Source organism: Dermacentor variabilis, unplaced genomic scaffold (genome assembly GCF_050947875.1).
Source record: "Dermacentor variabilis isolate Ectoservices unplaced genomic scaffold, ASM5094787v1 scaffold_12, whole genome shotgun sequence".
Classification (NCBI taxonomy): Eukaryota; Metazoa; Arthropoda; class Arachnida; order Ixodida; family Ixodidae; genus Dermacentor; species Dermacentor variabilis.
Window position 1 is genome coordinate 22,192,915 of NW_027460280.1, and position 26,138 is coordinate 22,219,052.

At 44.8% G+C, this 26,138-nt stretch overlaps 1 protein-coding gene and 1 long non-coding RNA gene across 3 annotated transcripts in view; one reads left to right on the forward strand and one right to left on the reverse strand.

The window, feature by feature from the left end:
• Ide (Insulin degrading metalloproteinase) overlaps positions 1 to 26,138 on the reverse strand; it is a 247,923-nt gene that overhangs the window by 20,205 nt on the left and 201,580 nt on the right. For both annotated transcript variants that reach the window (XM_075676326.1, XM_075676325.1), the window contains exons 23-24: positions 13,727 to 13,851; positions 8,233 to 8,380 (exon numbers count right to left, since the gene is read on the reverse strand). In XM_075676326.1, the coding sequence (XP_075532441.1) occupies positions 8,233 to 8,380; positions 13,727 to 13,851 (273 nt within the window). The remainder of the gene's footprint in view (positions 1 to 8,232; positions 8,381 to 13,726; positions 13,852 to 26,138) is intronic.
• On the forward strand, positions 1,168 to 6,799 carry LOC142565792 (uncharacterized). The gene is made up of 2 exons (XR_012824882.1): positions 1,168 to 1,541; positions 6,340 to 6,799. It is a non-coding gene; the product is annotated as an uncharacterized LOC142565792 (long non-coding RNA).

Consider the following 26,138-nt stretch of genomic DNA (forward strand, 5'->3'; position numbering starts at 1 on the left):
AGCAAACTTGCGGTCCAATTTGCTTATCCAGCTCTTGAAGATTTCGGCCGTCATCCACACTTTTATGTTCGCCTCATAGTCCACAGGCAGCGTCTTCACGCCTTTAAAACATCTCGGCTTCGCGGCTTTCCCGAACACAAGTAACCGTCATCGTTCCGTGCCAGTCATGTTTGCCGCGATCAGCACCGACACTCTCTCCTTGCTGCGTTTGTCCCCAGCACAGTCGTCATCCTTGAATGTCAGGGTCTTCTCTGGTAGAAGCCGATAGAAGCGTGCAGTCTCATCTGCATTGAAGATGTCTTCCGGTCTGTATTCGGCGAGATATTCACGCAGCTTTCCGTCCTTCCACGTGGCGCATGTTTCCTGGTTAACGGACGCCTTTTCACCACACACGCTCTTGAAAACCAGGTCATGGCGATCTTTAAAGCGCGTCAGCCATCCATCTGACGAAACAAAATCATCGATCCCCAACATTGCTGCAAGCGTTCGGGCTTTCATCGCAACGATGTCTTCGCTGAGAGGGAGTTTGTTGCTCCTGGCCTCCCTAATCCAAACCAGCAGAGCCTTATCCAACTCTGGGTAAGCGCCGGTGCGCATTCGCTTCCGGGAAGTCTTGAACTTGTCGTTCTCAAATGCATCCATTATTGTGCGCTTGTTCTTGATGTAGTTAGAGAGAGTGTTCGGCTTGATCCCGTACTTCCGCGCTATATCTTGTTTGGCGGCACCTCCCTTCTCAACTTCCTTCAAAACCTCGACTTTCGTTGCCAGGTCGAGCGTGCGATAAGAGCCACGGTTTGCCATGGCTATAAACTGCGCGACTAGGTACAGTCAATTCCGAATCCCTCGTGGAGCAACCTAGCCTAGGAGCTTCCCGCACAAAGGCGCTCGACCAACACACGCCTCGACCAATGCCTCGACATACGCTGCGCACGCTGCAAGACTAATCTCACACAATCTCGCCACTGCCAGTATGCAGCGCTGCGTGCACCTATGGCACCCGCGCGGCCTCCGCGATCAGCTCCGACCACACGCGGCAGCCGCGCGTGGCCTCCGGCGGGAGCCGCTTCGCCTCCCGCCGGAGTTGATCGCGGAGGCCACGGCAGCCGTAGCAATGAATAATCGCGCCGCTCCAAGAAGGATGGCGTTGCGGGCGGCTGCTGTGGCGATGACACCAATGCGGAGCACGGAACTGTTGCAACACTTGAAAAATTGCACATTCTACCAAAGAATGACGGTCACCTCTAGGATCCCGGCTGAAAATTAACTTCCAATTAAACAATATTACTGGATGAGGACTTCGAATTATCGAGCGATTTCTTCTATAGGATTACATGCAAAACTGACGGGACCAGCACTTCACTTCTAATTAACCGAAAATTCCAATTAAGCGGCTTCGAATTATCGGGAGTCGACTGTACAAGAGTTAAGAAACTTGGAATTGCCGCGACGGGTAGGCGTTGTTTTCGTGCGGCAAGCATCACTTTGGCAGTGACGGCGATGGGGTGCGGACGCTGAATACTCAAGCGCATTTATTTTTGCAGGTTGGTGGTTATTGCTTTGTCTTCTTGTAAACGGCATCATCGCAATGCTGTTGCTGTTGCTGCCGAGTGTGTTGTGGTTTGCTGGTTGTAGTTTGAATCTGGCTGTCGTTCGATTGTCCTGGCCGAGTTACTAAGCGCTAAAATGGGGGACCGTAACACGAGACCACTAAATGAGGTCACTAAGGCTCTTACGGAGAAACCCCCGAGTAGCATCAAAGAAGTTGCGAAAGTGCTAAATGAACTAGTAGCTAAGCTGGATGTGTTTGCCTCTGGTATGATGACTAATGTAGAAAAAATGGGGAGCTCCAATACAGAAATTTGCGCTGAACTTACGGGCATAAGGCAATAGATCGATTTCATGAATGAAGGGTTTGAATGTTTTAAGGGTGATGTTGAAACCTTTCGTCGCGAGCTTGCCGAGGTGAAAGCGCAATATGTTCAGTGTCAAAACACAAATGAACTGCTCCGCACAGAACTGCAGGAAGCTAAGAAAGAAATCCTGGAATTAAAACAATTCAGTCGGAACTCAAACCTCGAGATCATGGGGCTCCCAGTTGTTCAGGGTGAGAACCTTTTAAATGCTGTACAGAAAGTGGCTACTTCCCTGGGCGCTGAGATTGCCGAATACGATATTGACATTGTGCATAGAGTTCGCTCTAAAGATAAAGACAAGCCGAATGTCGTGGTCAAGTTTGCAGTCAGGTCAGCCCGGGACAGGGTGCTCAGTGCCGCTAAAGAGACTGAACTGAACGTGGGCCTCCTTGGTTTCGGCGGGGAGCAGCCACTGTGTGTTAATGAGCATCTTTGCATTGAAACAAAGGTACTCCTCACTAAAGCAAAGCAAGCAAAGCGGAACACAAAGGATGGAAATTTGTTTGGGTGACGCAGGGGAAGGTTTTGATGCGCAGAACAGAAAATTCCACTATATTACATGTCACATGCGAGGATGATCTGATGAATGTTGTGCGAGTCTGCTTTTCCCTTTATTTTGTGAGGTGGAATTTGCTTGTCCTTCACCATGGCTTTTTCATTTTCTGAAGTTGAAGAATTGATGCGCGATAAAAAGTTATTTTCAGTTTTTCATTGTAACGTACGCAGTGTTAGAAAAAACCTAAATGATTTGGTTGTGCATTTGTCAAGGTACGAATCCTCTTTTGATGTCATTGCATTGAGTGAAACGTGGCTCAAGGATGATGAATCAGTCTGTCTTCCAGGTTATAAATTCTTGTCACGACCTCGTGAATCACATACGAGAGGAGGCGGGCTTGGTCTCTTTGTGAAAGATAACCTTGTCTACCAAGTGTTGACGTGGCAACTCTTTGTGATAATTGTATTGAAACACATTTTATAAAGCTTTCCAATGGACTTATAGTTGGGGTATTATACCGGCAACCTAACTCAACGATAATGGTCTTTCTTGAGAAATTTGAAACTATCCTTGCAGAAATATTTGGTGGGAAATGCAATGCAATCATTGTGGGAGATGTTAATAATGATCTATCATCTGGCACACAGAATAACTATACCCTTCTCCTCGAATCGTTCGCATTGCGTAATCTCATCTCAGAACCAACCCATATAACCAGTACCTCATGCACTTTAATAGATCATGCCCTATGCAACATTGACACAGGTGTGAGAGCTGGTACTTGTGCTGATATGATTGCTGACCACCTGCCGATTTTTGTCTTATTTGAAACAGAGCTACGCAAGCAAAAACAGACATCACTCAGCAAAATGCATACTAAAATCAATTATGTTTTACTACGCAAAATGCTTAAACAAACCACTTTTGCTTCTGCCTATGACAAGGATGTTAATGTTGAGTACGCACAATTCTTAGCTCTTCTGAAAACCGCTATTACCCGGAGCTCTACAGGGGCCACTAAAAAATTTCTGAAAACCGCTATTACCCGGAGCTCTACAGGGGCCACTAAAAAATACAGCCAGCCAACATGTCCCTGGATGACAACTGATATCTTAAACATACTGAAGGAAAAGGACAAATGGTACCATAAATGGAAGCAACTAAGAACAAACGACTATTATCTAAGCCAGTTTAAACGCTACCGCAACCTATCTTTGTCTCTCATGAGGAAGAGGAAAAATAGAATATTTTTCGTCGCTTGTAGAGGAGACTCAGGGTAATACGAAAAAAATGTAGGACATAGTTAATGATGCAATTGGCCTTCGTTCAAGAGTGGATGTTTTGCCTGAATCGGCTAATGAAGACATGGCTGAATTATTTAATGCCCATTTTGCCTCCATAGGACCTTCGCTGGCCTCACAGATTAATATTGATTTAGCCTCGTTAAGAATGCCTGAGCGTGTTGACAATACTTTCGCACTGCCTGACTTATCAATAGAGGAAGTGACAGCGGCAGTCAGCAGTCTCTCAATAGGCAAAGCAGCAGGCTTAGACGCAATACCTGTGAGACTTATAATAAACAATATTGGTATTCTAGGTACCCATTTGTTGCATCTTTTTAATAATTCCCTGAGAAGTGGAGTGTAGCCTCATGAGATCAAAGCCGGTAAGGTCACGCCTGTCATTAAAGGTGGTGAGCGGTCCATTCTATCAAACTATAGGCCAATTTCGGTATTAAGTGTAATTAATACAGTATTCAAAAAGGTGCTCTGCAAGCGAATACAGAGCTTTTTAAGTAAGTACAATGTCTTCTGTCCAAATCAGCACGGTTTCCGACCCCAAAGATCCACTTCCTCGGCAGTTCTGGTCCTTAGACAGCTGATAAACACCGCATTACATAGCAACAAACTGGCCGTAGTTGTTTAGTTAGACATATCAAAAAGCCTTTGACATGGTTAACCATTCAATATTATTACAGAAAATAGAGACTTATGGTTTAAGGGGGAAAATTTATGATTTAATTAAGAGTTACTTTTCTGGTCGAGAGCAATGCGTTGTTACCCGAGACTATACCTCCGCTCCTCAAAAAATCACACTTGGCATGCCACAGGGCTCTGTACTCAGGCCCCTCCTTTTTTCTATATACATCAATGACCTTCCATTGTTTCTGAACTATTCTGAAGCTGTTATATACGCTGATGACACTGTGCTATTTTTTACAGGAGATACATTTTTACATCTGGAGGGCAAAATTAACGAGGAACTTAGTAAAATTTCGCAGTGCTTCGTAAACAATCGGCTCACACTTAACACCGAGAAAACAAAGTATACTTTATTTCACTCAAGGAAAAAGAATATTAGCTGTGATAATTTATTTTTAACCTTAAACGGTACATATTTGCTTAATGTCTCCCACACCAAGTACTTGGGTATAGTCTTTGAATCGGACATGCATTGGAAGCAACAAATTAAAAATGTTTGCTCCAAATTAGCTTATGGCTGTCATATTTTATTAAGGGCGAGGGAATGTTTTCGTGCACCGATCTTACGCATATAGTATTTTGCGGTTGTCCATATTCACTTATGTTACTGCCTAGACACATGGGGCGGTACCTATAAAACATATTTAAAATCAATTTTACGCTTGCAGAAACGTGCTGTTCGTACCATAACCTTCGCAAAGACAACCGACCCTAGTCGACCACTCTTTCAAGAACTGCGGCTATTACCGGTATCAGTTGCATACAAACTAATAAACACAGTAATAAGAACTAATGATCCATTTCCTCTTACACTGTTTAGATCGCCGCTGAGACAAACAAGAGCTACCACTAATAATAGATTTAACCTACCTATTGTCATAACACTTACGGCCAAAGGCCATTAGAGTACAATGGTGCTCAGATATGGAATGAGATTCCCGATGACATCAAACTCAAACAATTTTTCAGCCTTATCGAAAAACATTTTTCTTGTCTGTCCAGAACTGTGGGACTAAATACCTTTGTGCTTGGTTTTGTATACTTACAAACCCATTTTCTGTTGTTTTTCAGAATATGTATGCGCTTTACATATCTGCAACACTGCTATTGTAGTATCTCACGTCTTTTTGTACACATAGTTTGAATGTCTGCCATTTCTTTAGTGAATATTTTGTATTTGGACCCTTCACTAGCTGAGCTGGCTATGGGTCCAATCATGTTTTGATGTATTGGTTTCACAACGTAAAATGATGATGATGATGAATTAAGTACGCAGTACACACACGAAAAAAAAAAAGCTGCTTCAAAAGTCGGCATGTGTTCCACAGAAAATCATAGAATGTGTGCCTGCCATATGTCTTTGATCGACAAGTCATCTGGTGGCGTGCTTTGGCAGTTCGGACTTTACCTAGTAGTAGTTGTGGAATGTATGCTGTCCTCATCTGAAAAGTATCTTACATCGAAAATAGTATCTTACGTTGAGCAAACTAACATGCAGTAACTGAGCTGAGTCATACTGAAAGTAGTCAATTCTCTGTTTTCTTGTACTGCAACACATCTATGGAACTTTCCTTTGCCATTTAATTTTATCCACCCTTCTACCATAGGTTTCAGACATTTCATAATCACTGAAAATCACCATAGGAACATGTTCAATCACCAACTCGCCTAGCTTTCAGAAATTCGCCCAATTCAGAAATGAAAATGCCCAAGAAAGGGAGTGGGGAAACGGAGATGCGGTAGCTCAATTGGGAGAGCATTGCACGCGAAATGCAAAGGTTGTGGGATCGTTCCCCACCTGCGGCAAGTTGTTTTTTCCTCCACTTTCATTTCCATTAATTAACGCTTTTAAACATTAAAAAATGGTGTACTCATTCTATTATCGAATAATAATAGGAAAATTCGAACATTTGACTAGTTTCCATGTTGTTTTTATTTAACGATGCAGGCATGGATACTTCGTGAGCAGGGAGCAACCTTGCGAAGTGCTGCGACGGAAACTGTGCTGCCACAGACGCATGAGAAACCTGTCAGCGAAAATCGATCTGCGACGTGAGCAGCAGAACGATTTTTTTTCGTCCCAATCGTGCCATGTGAAACAGCCTTTTGGCTCCGGGTTGGCAAGCGGCATGGACGTTCCACACGTGCGCCGATCCATGCTTCTGCGAGACCGTCTCGCGATGCCTACACCGAAATGGACGAACACGATCGTTCGAACGCGCCACCGTTCGTGTGACTGTACGCGCAAACGACCAGGCATTAATGTCCAGCAATGGATGGGATGAACATATTCGCTCGCTATCCGGTCGTGTTTGTCGCGCGCCCATCGGCATGTTTTGTGGATGGCAACTCGGCTAGAAGGCATTAGTCTATGAAATGTACAATAAATGCACTTGTGATTATTTGCACTACTGTGTTGCCATTCCTTTGTCCCAAGAGTACATGTACGGGTGAGATCCCCCCAGTGTATACAAGGAATTTCACTTTTTCGCTCCGTAGTCTCTGGTTTTCATTCTATGGCTTCTCAATGCTGGCATTTCAGCGATTGCCCACGTATCTACGCATGTGTGGGCGCACGGCGGTTAGTTTGTTTCGTTTCACAGGCTGTTTCCATTTGTTGCACTCATAAAAACTGATGTCTATCTGGTTTCTAACCTCTGAGGTCCCTGCTAGCTGCTTGCTCGTTTATTTTTCACAGGGATGAGATTACATATGTTAACAGGCGGGTGCTCGTATATACAAACAATGCTACCATGCCTGCGTTTCTTTTCTTGAGACTCATGAAAACTGATTGCCCTGTGCTGGCAATGGGATGAAGGTTTACAGCAAGTTTCTGACTTGTTTGGTATTTCTGATAGGTGCATAACCATCGTGTTTTCTTGTGTGCGCGTTTGATTATGCTATGGGTGCGCACACTGGTTGCTCTGCTACAAGTGAGTTGAGTGGCTATTCCTCCGATGCGTACTACATATTGCCCAAGTGCCGAATCGGAATATGCCTATTGGAGTGCATTTACTTTGTTATTCTTATCATAGGTATTTATGCAAGCCCACCTGTGTTCCTGAATAAGCAATGCATGTTTACCTATAGAAAATATTTTGGTCACTTTATGGTCCCTAAAAAAATTGCAGTAAATTTTTTTTAGAAAGGTCAGCCTGATTATTTTAAATGTGCAATAAAAGAATTCTATCCTGTGGGATCACATTTGGCTAAAAAAACAATTAACTCTCAGGGGGTTAATACTTATGATCCACCACTTACCTAATGCCACATTATGCTGCTAAAGAATTTCATGCATTAATGCACTACAGTGAACACTAATTTCTTGACACTGACATAAAAACGACTTTCATGATATGTTGAAGTGCTGCGTGGCAAAAAAATTAAAATGTCTGGCCATTGGAGCCTGTGACCAACTACACAAGGCACACTGGGCACAATCAATCAGTGAATTTACTACAGTGCAGCCACAGCAGCTCATGGCCCTATGCTGCAGCTCATCGTCAAAAGGGGCGGCAAGCTATTATTAGTGCACCACAACCATGGAAACAAGTTAACTGTTAACTAGCACACAACTCCAGGAGCAATGCTATGTAAGTGTGGTCCTAAAGACGACTGTGCTTGATTGTATATGGGATATTGTTCTAAAATATTCCGTACATTTTGTACAAACTTGGAAACTCATCAAGTTTTGAAAACTCAAGCAGTGCTGGTCAACATCACGAAGCCTTCATGTAGTAAGCATGCACGCAATTAGGCCGTGGTGTGCCCAAGCCGAAATCACAGGCGAGAGTGTACCACTTGAAAAGCAGGAAGTTCCAGTCAAATGAATTCCACTCACCTCGATCAAAGTTGTACTGTTGAGACAAAATCTCCATCCAGTATTTGCTTGCCAACTGAGCTAGCTTCTTGGGCTTTTCAAGGCGTCGGGCTGCTAAGGCAGTCTTGTTAGACTCAAACTCCGGGTCACTCATTTCTTGAATGTAATTCTGTGGAAATTATGGTGGATTTACACCCAACAAAAGCAAAAATACAGGTGACATGTGGACATGTAAGCTATATTGCAATGCCCAAGCCCTGCAAAACACAACTTCAGTCAAGGTTAAAGATAAACATTATGAAAAAGCACTTACGGTAGAGATGTTTTTTTTTCATGGGTGCTGCCATGTTGCATAGAGACACCGTTTATCTTTTTCAGGTGACCCCTTTTCACCGTCTGACAAACATAACGGCTCAGCATGGGACGCGCCCGCATGTATTGAAAGTTTCTCGAGTAGCCAACAAACAAAGACACTAAAGACAACATAGGGGAAATTACTTGTACTTTCTAATTGAATTAAAGAAACGATTATTTAATGGTTATGAAAGTGGATGAAAAAGCAACTTGCCATAGATGGGGAACGATCCCACATTTTCGCATTAGGCGTGCGCATGCATGCTTGCTTACGCATTACGTGTACGTAATGCAAAGACGTGGGAATATTCCCCACCTGCGGCAAGTTGTTTTTTCATCCACTTTCATTGCCATTAATTTATTGTTTCTTTAATTCAATTAGTAAGTACAAGTAATTTCCCCTATGTTGTCCTTGGTGTCTTTGATTGTTGGCTTCTCATGATACGATAAATAAAAATCGGGCCCCTTGGTTAACCCCCTTTCTTCAAGTTTCTCGAGTGTCATTTATTTTTCTACCCGTTGTCTGTAGTCATCGAAGTTTGTGTAATCTGATTGCATGTGCGACGTGAATTGTGTAGAATTTTCTGGAAGACACGTGGGCACCAGCGATTACTCTGGAACCTTCAATGACCCATGTATAAAAGATGACGCACCTGACCGGCAGATCAGATTTTTGCTGATCACCAGCTGTGTTCACTGCTATCACCTTTCTTTGAGTGTAGCCTGTTTTTGAAGGCACAGGTTTGTCCAATAAAGTGTTAGTCTCGTCATTCCCAGTTTTGATGCTTTCTTTAGCGTCACTACTATGCGACATCTGGTGGAGGTGCCAGTGTGTTCATGTACCAAACGCCCCTTCAAAGCAGAAATTCAAGCCCGAAACCCGACGACAACACCAACGTCGCCAAGGCCAGCAAGCTAGCCGTAGGCAGCAAGGACTTCTACCGGAATACGGACCTCTTCCTGAGAAGACCACAGGGATCAAGCCCAAGCCAGACGCTGCCACAGCCGCCACCACCACCTTGCCCACCTGTCAGCCAGCGAATACTCCAAGGAAGAAAGACATTTGGCACGGCACCGACCACCGACCACTCTGCTACCATTGCAGGGAAGCTGGCCATGTGTACTGCCGATGCCCATACCGTGACTTGGGACTGCAAGGGTTCGCCGTCAAGGCGCCGTGTCCACAGCTTGGAGAGCGCCCTCATGACATCGCCGACTACCTCGCCGCCACTCAGTGGAGTTCTCGACGACCGTCCGATTTGCCATCACCAGGCTGCAACCTGTCGCCACAATGCTGACCATACACTGGCCCAGCTCAGGGCTGGTTTGCGAGCCTATATCCAGAAAACTAAAAGCAGCAAACGATGGAGGTACAGTTGCTGTTCGTCGAACTGACAAAGATCCTCCGCCGAAGATGCAGAAAAGACTATCTCGACGATATATCAACGAGACGCCACCATCCTGAAGAAGCTTAGAAGCAAACAATACACTGACAAAAGACTTGACAATGCGATGTTCCAGCCACACGTCAACACGAGGCACCCGTGATCCGACGCCAAGACCTAACTGCAATGCAAGACACAGAACCACAGACCTCGACGTGCTTCTCGATGGCCACAGTCACCACCTTAGCAGACGCAGGAGCTGACTACTCCATGATGAGTGGAGCCCTTGCACCCAGTTGAAGAAAGTTAAGACTGCATGGGAAGGCCCTCAAATCCGGACAGCTGGAGGACACCTAATAATGCCAACTGGAATTTGCATTGCAAGATTTACGGTTTATAACCAGACCTACCCTGCCACCTTTGTTATCCTCCAACAGTGTTCACGAGATGTCGTTCTCGGCATGGACTTCCTGAGCCAACACAGCATAATTAAAGACCTGAAGTCAAAGTCGATAACGCTGTCGGAATGTCAAGTGATACCGCCGGAGAGCTCTCGTAGTCACCATGCCTTGAGTGTGCTAGAAGATTAAGTGAGCATCCCGCCTCGCTCCAGCATTGTTATTTCCGTCGGTACCGAAACACCCGCAGATGTAGAAAGCGTCATCAAGAGTGATCGATGTCTACTGCAAATTTCACGATCAAGCAGTTATCGATCGAGCAGATTGATCATTATTGCCGGTAAGAACGAACTTGCAGGCTCGTTGTATGAGGGAGGAGCCCGCGAAAGAATTGTTGTGGTGCATCTTGCTGGCGGCCCAGACCTCTCGGTTGCGGTCGCAAGTTGTTGCTTTCCAGACGATCAGCATAGGCGCTGCAAGGTTCTCAGTAACTCTGACGTGCCGAAGTCGCCGGTGGCACGTGAGAGCGATCGTCAAATGCACACTGATGGCACATATGAGCGCAGTCAACAACTTTAAGCCATTCGAGCTCTTCTTCAACCACTTGCTGTATCCCCGAGGACATGTCGCCATGGGCTGGGACGGACACACTTGCAATAGTGGTGACATTGTCCAAGCGTACGAACTTTGTTCCAATCCTTCTCATTTTCAGCACTTCAAATGCCCGGCAGTGTTTCTTCAAATCAGATGGAGTACTAAGATCTTCCTTCGTTATAAGAAAATTATAAACATCTTCAGCGATTCCTTTAATCAAATGTCCTACTTTGTCTTCATCTGTCAGGGTGGCGCTGACGATTCCCCGTCGTTTCAAAACAGCCTCTATGTATGTTGTACAAGTTTCATCAGGTAACTGAGTTCTTCGGGCAAGCCGTCTGCTCAGCCTTCTTCTTAGAGATCAGGTCCCCGAAGCAATTTGTGAATTCTTCTACAAGATTATCCCAGCTTGTCCGCACATTCTCGTGGTTTTCAAACCAGAGGAGAGCTGTTCCAGCGAGAAAAAAAATAAATAAAAACATGTTATCAAGCTGCTTCGCAGGGCTCCAGTGTGTTGGTGACTCCCTCTTTTGTAGTGTTTCATCCAGCCGTCGATGTGTGCATTCGCCTTCCCCGAAAAGGTAGGTGGCTCCCGCAGCGGTGTCCAGTAGCCAGCCTGCCCAGGGCGATTGCTGCCTGGTTCGCCGCCGGTGGGGTCGTCATTGCCTTCTCCGGAATTAACCATGTCCGCTGCTTGTGGTTGTAAACCAGTCAAGTGTCTACTCTGTCGGACAATCGGTAGAGCTGGATCGTCCAGGATTTACCCCGCACCTCCACCAAAGATGTTATGGAAGATTTTTATTTACAGAGTGAAACAAGGTCGGGGGGGAAGCCACAGGGAAGGACCAGACGGCGCAGAGTACAGGCTACAACTGAGCCAATGCGTGCACACTCTACTTCTTCTTTATCTGCCTCAGTCGCACAGTGCTGCGAAATATCAAAATCGGGAAAAATGCAGAACAATTCTCAATTATCCACAGATGAATTTAGCCATGTTTCAGTAAGCGCAATTATCTTAGATTCAGTTGTTTCGACGTGTATGGTCACTCAAATGGTGGTACTTCGAAATGATAATGTTCATCCATTATTACGCCCTGTTGCTAAGCCTTTCACAGGATGGTCCCACAAACTGCCAGTGAGCACGTGAAACGTTGACGCAGCTAGTTGAACCTAATCCTACTACCTCTTGTGCCCGAGTAACCCGGCCATTAGGTTTAACTGCAAATTTAAGTGCAAGCACTACAGTTGGGCGTGCCAGGCTGTGGCTGCGGTTGTTCCGAGCTGGTTTGAATCGTCAGCGCTCTCAGAGTCAAAGTCTGACGAACAGGCAGCATCCCAAGACTCGCTGAAGCTCTATCTATTGATAAAATCAGCCGCAGCGGAATCTCGACGTCTACAATATTTCGAAACGCGCGCCACTCCCAGAGGCAGCCATTTTTGCTTTCTACTTTAACGATCGCGAAACTTCGGAGCGCATTCAAAAATTAGCACCTGGCCTGAAAAAAATCTAACTGCTTAGAAAACAAAACTATAGTTATTCTCCTTCGCATCCAATGGTGCAGTGTGTACGTGAGCAGTGCGTAAGGTCTCTAAAGCGGCGTTTCAAACAATCAATAGTGGGTGGCCATTTTTGCTTTCTGCTTTGACGATCGTGAAACGTCAAAGCGCGTTAAAAAATCCCCGCCTGGTCGGAAAAAAGCGAACTGCTTAGATAAAAAAAAGTATATAGTTCTCCTTCATGTCCGATAGCGCAGTGTGTCCATGAGCGGCGCCGGGAGGCCTTGAAAGCGACGTTTCAAACTATTGTTAGCGGCCTAACTATGCCCAATGGGCATGATAAGGAAAGAGTTCAGTCGAGTTATACGCCTGCTGCGGGACGAGTTTATCTATTCACAAAACGGAAATGCTGATCGCACACCGACTGATAAACTTTGACATGCTGATGAGCAGGACGGTCGAGGAAAGAGACGCAGACAGCGTGCTTGTCAAAATAGGTGTGTGCTTCAATGTGATGCTTGTGATAACGGCATACGGCCACGGAAGCGGCTGCAAGGACGAACTCAAAAAATAGCCCAGCACATGCACAGAATGCACCATATAAATCAGCTCTAAATGCTTTTGTATGCGAATGATGCCCTCTGTGGCACAGTGGCACCAAGTCGCGGCAGCTTCGAGCAGCGTATGAACCTCTCCCACAGCGTGATGACGGAGTTTCATGACCAGAAAAGCATAGAAGGATTCTGGTAGTAACTAGGCACAGCCTCCAAATTTTTCTCTTGCAACTCACACATACACACAAGTGCCGGGAAAAGGGGGCACAGCTCTCATGTGTCTGCTCCCTTGAATGAATTAAAATATGTCCCCCGGCCCACATAAACCCAGTGCCATCGCAAGCTCGTTGGCACGGATAGAAACACTTGGAACAGTGCTGCCAGTACAATGATGTAGATGAAATGGCTTTCTCCTTGACAAGGCGTCATGTAAGATATACATATGGCACACTTGCCAATGCCACGCTGTCAAAACTGCACTTGCACATTAACAAGAAAATGCAAAAACATGCCTATGTCACAGACACCACATTTACATAAATACAAAGGAAGATGGAAATTCAAAGGGATGGACGGTGGTCAAACCAGGGATGTATCTGCAACCAACATTTCGACAAGGGGACATGTCTCTGTCTGGGACCTAGCAAGAACCCTGGTCGAAATGCTGGCACCAGACACTTGTTCGGCCACAGCTAAACATCATCACTGCATTGCCAAAAAATCATTCACCTACCTCAATGTACACAAGAAAGGCCTCTATACGGCTATCCAAAAAGAGAGGTGGCCTGTCTGACTGGACAATGATACGGATGCCTTGAACACCATTTGATCGACGCGGTCCACTTGCAACCAAGTAGCCTTGGGAAAAGAGGGCAACAAGAATTTAGGCAAGACATACCATTTTATTGATGTTTCATGGATACAGCTTCTAATTACTTAAAATTTAGTATAATATACCAGCTTACAATTTCGGCACTGTTTTACAACGGTGGATGAACTCACTCTTAAGTATGACAATTTCGCTGTGAGACAGGACAACAGTTCAAATTGCAGGGATGAATAAATAAACTTGAACAGTCAAACGTCTGAAACTGGAACTAAATGACTTGAGCAAGTACAGCAGAAGGTTAAATCTTTAATTACATGGCATTAAAAGCAACATGCAGAAAGCTTTGCTGCTACTGGTAACTGAAATAGGTAAGTCGCTGAGGCTCAGTGTGGTTACAAATGACGACCTCCAAACATTTAGAGACTGTCAGCACTTGATAGGGTTCACCTCATCCTTCGCAGATTCTCTGCACCCAAAAAAAGGGTGAATTTAAAAGAAAGGTCAAAGAAAGTAAGAGAAAAACACAAAGTAAGCTTCTTTGAAAACCTAATAGTCTATAACAAATCCCCCCCCCCCCCCCCAAAAAAAAAATGACTTCAGAGTAAAATTAAGTTGGTTTGAGAGAGAAATGGCAAGATCTTCGGCACCGCCACCTGTTCTGTGTCATTTCATTTATTATAAGCCTCAGGGCTTGACAGCATAACAGAGTGCAGCACTGTATTGAATCACTGTATGACGGTGATCAATGTTTCGGATGCTGTACAGTGTTGTTCAATTTTGCAGAATATCATTTGCACGCACGATGCCAGAAAATGATGCCATTAAGGTTTCCCCATATTCTCACTTTTATTGGTGGGTGTTTTCTCGACTTTCAGAGGGCCATACAGGCTGTACATTTGCTGTGAATATATATCCATCAACTCATCGCCGAACCTGGTTAAGCGTAACAGGTGGCGGGCGGAAATCGGCACGAGAACTTTGTCGCTCATTAAGGCGAAAGCCCCGAGTGCCTCATGGGTCGAAGAATCCGTTGTCCGGCATTATAGAAAAATTGACTGCATGGTGTTATGGCAACAAAATTCAATTAAATCAAAATTGATGTGTTACCCATGACCATTGGTGGGAATCAAACCCACAATCTTTGGTGTTAAATAAGGCAAAATTACTTAGGGCACTCGAACCCATGAACTCTTGTGCGAGTTGGACCCTTGACCTTCCGTGGGACCAAATTTTAATAACCAAAATTGTCGGTGCCACCACTGATGTTCGAACCCACGAGCATTGGTGGGAGTCGAACCCACAACCATTGGTGTTAATTAAGATGAAGTTAAGGCACAGTTAATTAAGGTAGTCTCAATTAAGGCACTCGAACCCAGGACCTTTGGTGGGGGTCGAAGCCACCACGTTTGGTGTTAAGGCAAGGATAATTAAGGTAGAGTTAATTTAGGCACTCGAACCCAGGCCCTTTGGTGGGAGTCGAACCCATGACCTTTGGTGGGATCAAAATTCAATGGCACCAAAATTGATGGTGCCACCATTGATGGTCGAAACCACAACCACTGGTGGGAGTCGAACCCAAGGCCTTTGGTTTTAATTAAAGGGCCCCTCACTAGATCTGGCCATTTCGAGCTGACAAGCGCAGAGTATACATTGTGCGATAACGATCGTGCCTGCAAAGTATTAAATCACTATGCGCTGCGGAAAGATCTGAAATTTTGAACTGAACGCTGTTTTTCCTTCTACTCACGGCTGCCGCGCTCCAAGCCGGAGGATGACATACTCGTGTGCCTGCGCCTACATACTGGTGTCCGCAGTGTGACGTCGCTTGTGGTTACACGTGACTTTGAGAATTATTCAAGACAACATCTGTTATCGGTGCGATCGGTTGCTTGAATTGACGAATCGAAGTTTAGACAAATAATAAAACACACAAATGGAATGTCTCTGCATTTTTTGGTTTACTTCATACCAAAGGAAGAGAGATGTACTACCGCTTTGTCTGTTTGTTCCCACGGTCGTGCGGTCACGTGCGTAGGTACCGAAACTATGCCATTTTCTACTGTGTTCCAGCATGTGATCATGCTCTGCAATCCACTTATTCTGGCTCAGTATTCGTGTAGCACTGAATTATACTGCTAGTCAATGTTCCTTGTGCACAGCGCGCAAAATCATGTGCTGTGCAAACGAGACACCAGCTCGCGTGTGTCGGCATCAGCGGAAGTGCGTAGCGCCGAAAAAAAAAAAAGATATGAGAGAAAAAAAAAAAAGGCGGGGCATGTGACGTATGCGTCACGCGATCATCGAGGTCCGGTATGGGAGAACACAGGGAAGGAATTTTGCTCATGGAGGCTAGACTGGGCGAGTGCAGAGAGTGTCTTGCTTGGCAGTGGAGCCCACCTGCTGAAATCATGGGTTCGCGGCACTGAAATATTTCTGTCGGCTATTAATAAGCTGATTTGAACAATTTTTGCGGCAGAACGCTCCCTAGAGGACACGTAACAACTTCCAGCATATAACCAAAATTTGCTATGGGGCCTGGTGAGGGGCCCTTTAAGGCAATGTTAATTAAGGCACTCGAACCCTCGATTTTTCGTGAGACTAAAGTTTAATAACCAAAATTGATTGTGCAACTATTGATGGCTGAACCCACAAGCATTGGTGGGAGTCGAACCCACAACCTTTGGTGTTAAGGCAAAGTTAAAGGGACACTAAAGGCAAATACTAAGTCAATATGTACTGTTTAAATACCATTCCACGAACCTCACAATGCTTGTTTCGTGCCATGAAAAGACTTAGTTTACCAGAAAATTGCATCCGAAGGGTCTGAATACCCCTTCTTCGAAATTCAAATCTCTCGCCACCCAACTGGGAGAGTGGTGACATTGCATACGCCATCATCACCCTGTGCTGCCGTCGGTGAGTGAAACGGTGTTCGACAGATGGCGGTACTGAGCCAAGACACGCACTGTGGATTCGACGCTGCAGCTGTTGTTTGGTCAAGTGGCACAGACTGTTCGGGCATCCCGCGACATCACATGGAAGTTGAAATCTCTGCTACATGCAGTTTGTGTAAGTTTCGCAAGCCAGCAAAACCACCACAGCACTACGTGATAATGAAACTACTGAAACGCGAAAGTGTGGGCAGCATGAAGTCGAGTGAAAACAAAACCTTTCGACTGCCCTTGTCATTATCAAGGGTAATTTCAATGTTTTTTTTTTTTAATTATGGGGTTTTGTGTGCCAAGAACACTTTCTGATTATGAGGCACGCTGTAATGGAGGACTCCGGAAATTTTGATCACCTGGGGTTCTTTACCGTGCACCTAAATCTAAGCACATGGGTGTTTTCTGTATTATCTAGTCTCTATATCAGAACGAATTGTGTTAGCTTTGTTGGTAACCCATGCACACATACTTCCCTTTTTCTGATGTATCAAATATGTTTTTTCTCTTGGTTTCTATATTATTTTCGGTCTTGTTATTGTGCATTTATGTAATTAATTTGTTCTGAGTGTCTAACAATGCTACGATTTTGATGCAACCCCCATGTATGCCTTGTAACGGACCATTGGCCTAGTCAAGCTGTTTTTCCAACAGCTTTTAGCCTTTGGTATACACCAGAACACTTGTAATTCTTGAAATAAAAATAAATTGAAATTGAATTATCGCATTTCGCCTCCATTGAAATGCGGCCGCCATGGCCGGGATTCGATCCCGCGACCTCGTGCTCAGCAGCCCAACACCATAGCCACTTAGCATTTGAGTTATTATTATTTTTTTTCTGAAAATGAAATAGAACTGGACAAGTAGCATTTTATTTCATCTTATAATACAATACAAGGATGTTTTCTGCAACAAGTGATTGAGTACTAGTGACAGAATTTCACTGAGGAGTGCTTTCGTCATCAAGCAAGTGCTTGAATGTCCCGGGAGAGTCTCTAATCATGTCCTGCATTTACTTCAATTTCTCGATTATTTAGGCTCTATTCACAATAATATTGACACCTTAAGAGATTCTCGGGCACTACCCTATCACCTTAGCTTGATTTAGTACTTGCCTTTAGTGTCCCTTTAATTAAGGCACAGTTAATTAAAAAAGAGTTAATTAAGGCACTTGAACCCACAACTTTTGGTGTTAATTAAGGCCCTTTAGTCGAGGACCTTTGGTGGGAGTCGACCCCACAACTTTTGGTGTAAATCAAGCTAAAGTTAATTAAAGCACTCGAACTCGCGACCTTTGGCGGAGTCAAACCCTTATCCTTATGGGATCAAAATTCAATGGCACCGAAATTGATGGTGCTACCAATGATGGTCAAAACCACAGCCGTTGGTGGGAGTCGAACCCAACACATTTGGTTTTAATTAAGCCAAAGTTAATTAAGGCCCTCAAACTTGCAACCTTTGGTGGAGTCTAACTCTTAACCTTTGGTGGGATCAAAATTCAATGGCACCAAAATTGATGGTGCCACCATTGATGATCAAAAGCATAACCATTGGTGGGAGTCAAACCTAACAACTTTGGTTTTAATTAAGGCACTCGAACCTAGGACCTTTGATGGGACCAAAAGCCAACGGCATAAAATTGATGGTCGAACCCACGACAATTGGTGGGAGTCGAACCCATGACCTTCGGTGTCAATTAAGGCAAAGTTAATTAAGATAGAGTAAATAAAGGTACTCGAACCCATGACCTTTGAGGGGAGAAAACAAGTAAAAGGAAGTAACATAGCATTCGAATGAGTGTCAAGTAATTTAATGAATGTCTCATGAACGCACAGGCTTTCACGTTCATCCTCTTTTGTGTATGCTAAAGTGACAACTTTTTGGTGATGGGCCTGGGATTACGCACAAGGGCTAGACTGAAGGCTGTACAAGCAGCGTTTAGATCTACAGGCAACCAACTGAAAACTACATCAAGTGTCCCTTCCAAGTTCATTGTCTGCACTTATTGGATGGAATGGGTTAAGCTCACATGTAGGCAGAAAGCACCGAGCTTAATTTGCACAGCATTGCCTAAACATCCGCCATCATGCAGTCAAGGTCACATGCAGGATTTGCACTTTGCAGAATTGTGACAGTGTGCAACGCACTTTGCAACACACGGCTCTGTTACTGGGGAAAGTGAAACTCCCTTGTGGCCTTGACCAACATGAAACTTCAAGTATACTGGACCACAACACTGAGAAAAAGTCAGTAAATAAATGTTCTGTGCTGTTGGCCATACTGCTGGCATCGTAAAATATGTACTTGTGCTTCTGGGTGAAAATATCTCCACAACGCACACACACAAAAATATATAAACTGTTCCCCATAAATAAAATTTTTCATGTTTGCGAATAAAGCCTTTTTCCTCCCCCATTTTCAGTTTTAACTTGTCAACTTCTGGCCACTGTGTCAAGATATTTATGCAAATACCACAACTATTCGTTTCAAAATCATTCTCTAATATACAATTCACTTCCTAACAAAAAATTTGAATTTGGACCAGCCTAACTACAAGTGCTTTGGCATTTTCTTCATCAAAATATGTGGTATAGAAGAGTACCAGTATTCGAACTAGTTGATTCAAAATTATTCGACCAGGATTATTATTCACTTTGGATGTGATTCAAACCTGAGGTTTACTATTTACCTGTCACTACTGCACACCTCTTCAACAAGAAGACAAAATGGTGCACACATGTGCGCACTCCAACGTCATGAAGCAGACAACAGGTAAGCTGCTCGGACAATAGGATGCTGTGCTTCCCTCATACGTGCCTGGCAGTCAACAGCGTTGGTACTTTCTTTTGACGAGTGTTTTCCAGAACACTACAGAGCAAAAGGACCCACTGATAGGGAGAAGTTGAGCTTTTCTTTCAAGTACAACGAAGTTGACTTCAATAGCATGTGTGCAATGACTGCTGCTCATTTCAGGGGTTTTGGTGTAAATTTTGGCTTCAGCTCAGAGAAATACTAGCGCAAACTGATTTTGTTACAACTGATACAAGCATGAGGTAACAAACTTTGCAGGTTAGTGTTAAATGAGCTCGAGATTCCAAAATGAGAAACTTTTTTCGCAATTTCTACCTATACTTCCAATCTACTTAAGTCAATGCTTGCACTTGTCGATTCCTTTGCCATCCTTGCTATTCATGATTCTACCCATTATGAGTACAGAAGAAAATGCACTTCAAAATTCAGCTTCTCCGCTCCAGCAGAAGGAAGGAAACAAGTCCCAAATGCTTTTTAATGCACTTCACTTTTTTTTAGCAATATATAGAATAATGTCAATCCAATATTTATAATAGTAGTCAAATTGATTTATATTCAGTTATAGACCAGAACCAAGCTCAACATAAATAAATGGTTGCAAGAGAGCATTATGAAAGGGACACTAAAGAGAAAAATTATATGGGTCACGCCAAATCAACCAGCATTTTTTTCGAACATCACAGATATAACTAAAAAACTTTCCACATATGCTCTTAAGTTCAAAAATCGTTCTCCAAGTTTATTTTTATTGCAAAAAATTTTCTAGCATTTCAGGGGTAATTTATTTTTCCAGTTGAGCTAGAAGGCACCAATCAACATTTTTTTTAAAAGGCACATTGTATGATCCAGTTGTTCAAATGGTGTGTATGCCAAGACAAAGAAGTGGTGTGGCTACTAAAATAGCCAATTTTTCAAATATCTGAATACTTCCGAGTGCTTTCGGCACCAGAAAAAAAGGGAGGAAAATTGCAAAGTTTGAATTTTTGTTTCAGAACACAGAAAAATTTGGAATGCACAAATACAGAGTTGTAGCCCAGTTCACATAGTATAGCCTAAAAATATTTGAAGCTTTGAAGGTTTAGCCGGTCGCCTGAAAAAAACAACCAAAGTTCAATTTTTTTCTGCAAAAATATTTCTGTCCAAGGTCAGAAAAGTAGCCTTGGTGGTCAGTCTAAAATATGTGTGATACATCATTAGATAGCTCTACAAGTGTGCTATACATGTGAGAAGATACAAATAGGTATTCCTTAAACACTAAAAAAATATTTTTCGTAATATTTTTTGTAAATATTTTTCGCAACAATAATAATCTTTACTGGGAGATGTATGCGGGGAGCGCTACGTGCTTTGCATTGTTATCAAGAGCTGCTTATCATCAATTATGTGGTTTGGAAGCTTGTTTTGTGCTTGTTATTTATTGAAACGAATGCGGTACGCGTGATTCCAAAGAATATAAGCACTTTTTGTTTCCCTTTGCTGGGTGCCTGAAGCCTGCTTCACCTCCACCGCAGGTGGTACTGGATCATTCTGGAATAGGCCCACATTTTTTTCCCCACGAATGCAGACGCCTACTAGCTAGAGGCTAACAGATTCGCTGTAAAACAGCACAAAAATTAAAGGCAGATGGCACTGCCATCATGAAGTTTCTGCGCCAGCTCACAGAGACATCATCAATTTTGATGGCAGCTGCTCATACCTAGTTAATATGTTTTATCACTAAACATAAACTACACTGTATTATAAATGAGATGACTGAATTTGGCAAGTTTCAAGAACTTTTACAGAGTCCACAACGGCCCAAATACAGAACACATGCAGTCAACGTCAGACTTTTTCAGACTCCCTAGGGACCGTGAAAACATCCGAAAAAATGAAAGCATGACTATAAGTGCCCTCAAGGACTGAAATCTCCACAGCCATGTCTGAAATATAACTCTGAAGGCCAGCCAGTACAACAATAGGTGTCTCAGTGCTCATACTGCGACAGGAGATGGCGGGTGCACACATATATAATTAAGGAACACATAATGTCCTGTGACAGTGGCCCCTTTCCACTCCTGGTATCACTGCAATCAGGGTTTGCACATCACATTTGACCCGAATTCAAGGACAATTCAAGGAGTTCAAGGATGCCAAAGGCCAAAATCCAAGGAGGGGAAACTCATAGACATACAATGAAAAATAGTTAAATCTCCTTGTTTTAGTAGTTGCAACTTTTTGCAGCTAAGCAGCTGCTAAATTGGACACTTCAAGCTCTTTAGGTCGCTTTTCTAAATTGACTTTCCCATTGTAATGATGCCGGTCGCATTCTGGCATGATGGTTAGTAGTGTCTTACTTCAGTCAATTTAAGATACTTGTAGTACTAAATCCAAATGGCTAAAACTGTGCGCCAGGCATTTCTATAGCCTGTGGCTCAAAAATCAAAATGGCGGTAGCAGTGGCTTCGATTGATGCTGTTTTGGACCTGCGGTTACGGCAAATCTGATAAATCAGACGGCGAAGGGTGTCAGCGTCTGAAAATCCAGACAACAGTACACAGGGGCTCTATAAGGTACGTACGTGATGGCACTGCAAATGTGTCCAAATTATCAGGCATGTCTGAAGAAATCGGTCATTGACTGTACTTTGAAATTTGTGATGTCACACTGACATACCGGTGCTAGGGTTTTGCCACAAAATTCAGAAAATTGGGCTGTGACCTTCATTTTCTTTTATCATAATCAATACATTACCCAAAAATTAAGAAAAATACCAGCCTCGACAGACTTGTTTCTACTAGAACTTGCGTACACCTCAGAGTATGTGCAACATATTCCTACTACAGCCATTTTCTTTAAAATACTTTCTCTAAAAAGCAGAACTGAATTACAAATGCAGTGGGGAAATACGATATTGACAAGTGTACTTGTTTAACTATATCGGGTGACCGCGTTTCATCGCCTAACAAATGTTATCGCACAGCGCAGGACACGCTTGCATGTATCGGAAGTTTCTCATGGTTCTATCCGAAGCGGCTTACTACAAACATTCAAAACCGTTGTGCGTAAAGAGCGTGCCCAAGCTCTACTGGAAACTCGAGTACCACCTCCCGATGAGACCATAGCGATCTTCACGGAGGAGGTGGCCCGTCCTTTCCGGCAAGCCGACCCGGAAATGTCGGAGGAGAAAAAAGTCCGCTTCCTGATGCGAGGCGTCAAGCAAGAACTTTTCACTGGATTGATTCACAACCCGCTCAAGACCGTAGCTGAGTTTTGTACAGAGGCATCGATGATTGAGAACACTCTGGAAGTGCGCACTCTACAGTATAACTGACAAGTGCTCACGCCGCAGTGCGCCATCCAAGAACTGGGTTCCAATGACCTTCAAGAGACCATCAGGGCCATTGTGCGCGAATAACTGCGCAAGGTCTTGCCTTTGTCGCAGCCTCAAGTGGCCTCGATCGCCGACATCATGAAAGAAGAGGTTCAGCGATTGCTTGGAGTTCCTGAGGTGAAATCACAATTATCGCAGCCCCAGCCGGAAGTGATGACCTACGCCGCCGTCGCACACCATCACGGTTGTCCTCCGCAACCGTGCCAGAGCCCTGTAACGCCGCAATTCAGTTGTCTACCATCGCCGCCGCCAGCACACGCACTCGTCGCCCAGCGCAGATACGCGAGGAAGACGGACATTTGGCGAGCCCCCGACCACCGCCTGCTCTGCTATCACTGCGGAGAAGCCGGCCATGTGTACCGCCGATGCCCATACCGTGACTTGGGACTGAGAGGGTTCGCTGTCAACGCGCCGCGTCCACAGCTTGGGGAGCACCCACATGACAGCGTCAATTACATAGCCGCCATTCAGTGGAACTCTCGACGACCATCCAGTTCACTGTCACCTGGTCGCGACCTGTCCCCACAATGCCGACCACACATTGACCAAGCCCAGGGCCGGTCTGCAAGCCGATATCCAGAAAACTAAAAGCAGCAACCAATTGAGGTGCGGTTGTTGTTCGTTGAAATGACGAAGATCCTCTGCCACCCACGAAGATGCCGAGTCTATCTCGACATCACAACGACATGCCACCATCCCAACGAAGCCTGAAAGCAAAGAACGCGCCGAATAAGGACCTGATGCCACAACGTACCAGCCACACATCAATGCGACGCAGCAGTGATTCGACGCCGAGAGCTAACTGCAACGCAAGACAAAGAACCACCGATCTCGACGTGCTTCTCGATGGCCACGCAGTCACCGCATTAGTAGACACAGAAGCCGACTACTCCGTCATGAGTGGACCCTTCGCCGCCAAGTTGAAGAAAGTTAAGACTGTGTGGGAAGGCCCCCAAATTGGGACCGCTGGAGGACACCTAATAACACCAACTGGAATCTGCACGGCAAGAATTACGGTTCATGACTGCACTTACCCTGCCAAATTCGTTATCCTCCAACAGTGTTCACGAGACGTCATTCTCGGCATGGAGTTCCTGATACAACACAATGCAGTCATCGACCTAAAGTCGAAGTCGATAACACTGTCAGAAGATCAAGCGATACCACCAGAGAGCTGCCATAGTCACCATGCCTTGAGTGTGCTTGAAGATCAAGAGAGCGTCCTGCCTCGCTCCAGCATTGTTATTTCCGTCAGTACCGAAACACCAGCAGACGTAGAAGGCGTTATCGAAGGCGACCAGCATCTACTGCTTAACCATGGAATTGGCGTCACAAGAGGGATCGCTCGACTGCACGGAGGGAAAGCAAAAATGATGCTGAAAACTTCAGCCAGGAGTTCAAGCATATCAACAAGGGCATGACGATCGCATACATCGAGGAAATTCTGGAATCTAGCAATACGTTTGTCCTCTCGGATTCTGCTGCATCTACCCCGAAGACCGTAGTTCCCGAACCAGACTTCAACATAAATCCAAATCACCTCATAATTAAGCAGCAACAGCTCAGAAGTCTGCTCCGACGATACAAAGACTGCTTTTCGACGTCATCGAGGATTCGACAAACACCAGTCGCAAAGCATCGCATAACCGAAGAGTGCACTCGACCACTCCGCCAGCGCCCTTACAGAGTTTCGACGCGAGAATGTGAAGCACTAAGACAACAAGTTGACGAAATGTCGCACGACGACATCATCCAGCCGTCGAAAAGCCCGTGGGCATCTCCTGCTGTCTTGGTGAAGAAAAAGCACAGAACCTTACGTTTCTGCGTCGATTACTGTCGACTGAATAAAATCACAAATAAGGATGTATATGCCCTACCACGGATAGATGCATTGGATCGGTTCTGCAATGCTAAATACTTCTCGTCGATGGATCTCAAGTCTGGCTACTTGCAAACTGAAGTCGACGAGAGAGATCGCAAAAAGACCACCTTCATCATGCCAGATGGCTTCAACGAGTTCAAGCTCATGCCATTCGGACTGTGCTCGGCGCCTGCAACGTTCCTGTGCGTCATGGACACGGTGTTAGCAGGATTGAAGTGGCAGACCTGTCTTGTTTACTTGGATGACGTCGTCGTCTTCGCCAGAAATTTCGGCGATCACCTTAGGCGGCTCACGACAGTACTAGAGGCCATTAAGTCATCAGGGCTCACTCTGAAGCTAGAAAAGTGCCGCTTCGCTTACAATGAGCTTCTGTTCCTGGGCCACGTCATCAGCAAATCTGGAGTCCGCCCTGACCCGCAGAAGAGAGCTGCCATCGCAAAGTTCCCGCAGCCCATCGACAAGAAGGCAGTGCGTAGATTCCTTGGCATGTATGCCTACTACAGGCGCTTTGTCAAGGACTTTTCACGCATCACTGAGCTGCTGACACATTTAACTAAATGTCATGTCGAGTTCAAGTGGGAAACGCTGCAGGCCGGCGCATTTCAAGAACTCAAACGACACATGCAGTCGCCTCCAGTACTTGTGCACTTCGACTAGGATGCCGATACCGAAATCCACACTGACGCCAGTAGCCTAGGCCTCGGTGCCATCCTGGTCTAGAGGAAATGTGCATTTGAACGGGTAATAGCTTACGCTAGCCGGTTGCTGTAAAAAGTGGAAGGCAATTATTCTACAACTAAAGAGGAACACCTTGCCATCATTTGCTCTACAGCAAAATTCCACCCTTACCTATATGGCAGGCCATTCAAAATCGTCAGCGACCATCACACATTGTGTTGGCTTGTGAACTTAAAGGACCCTTCAGGACGGCTGGCGCGGTGGAGCCTCAGACTATAAGAATACGACATCACTGTAACCTACAAGTCTGGACGAAAACACTGTGATGCCGATTGCCTATCAAGTGCCCCCATTGACCCGCCACCACGAGATGACGAGGATGAAGACGCTTTCCTTGGAATAATAAATGCGGAAGACTTGCTGAACAGCAATGAGCAGACCCAGAGCTAAAAAGCCTCGTCGAGTATTTGAAAGGGCACACCGACGTTTCTCTAGGGCCTTTAGGCGAGGATTGTCTTCGTTCTCACTTCAAAACAACCTACTTGTAAAGAAGGACTTCTCACCAGTCCGCGCCAACTACCTTCTTGTTGTTCCCTCAGGGCTGCGTCCAGAAGTATTGCACGCCCTACA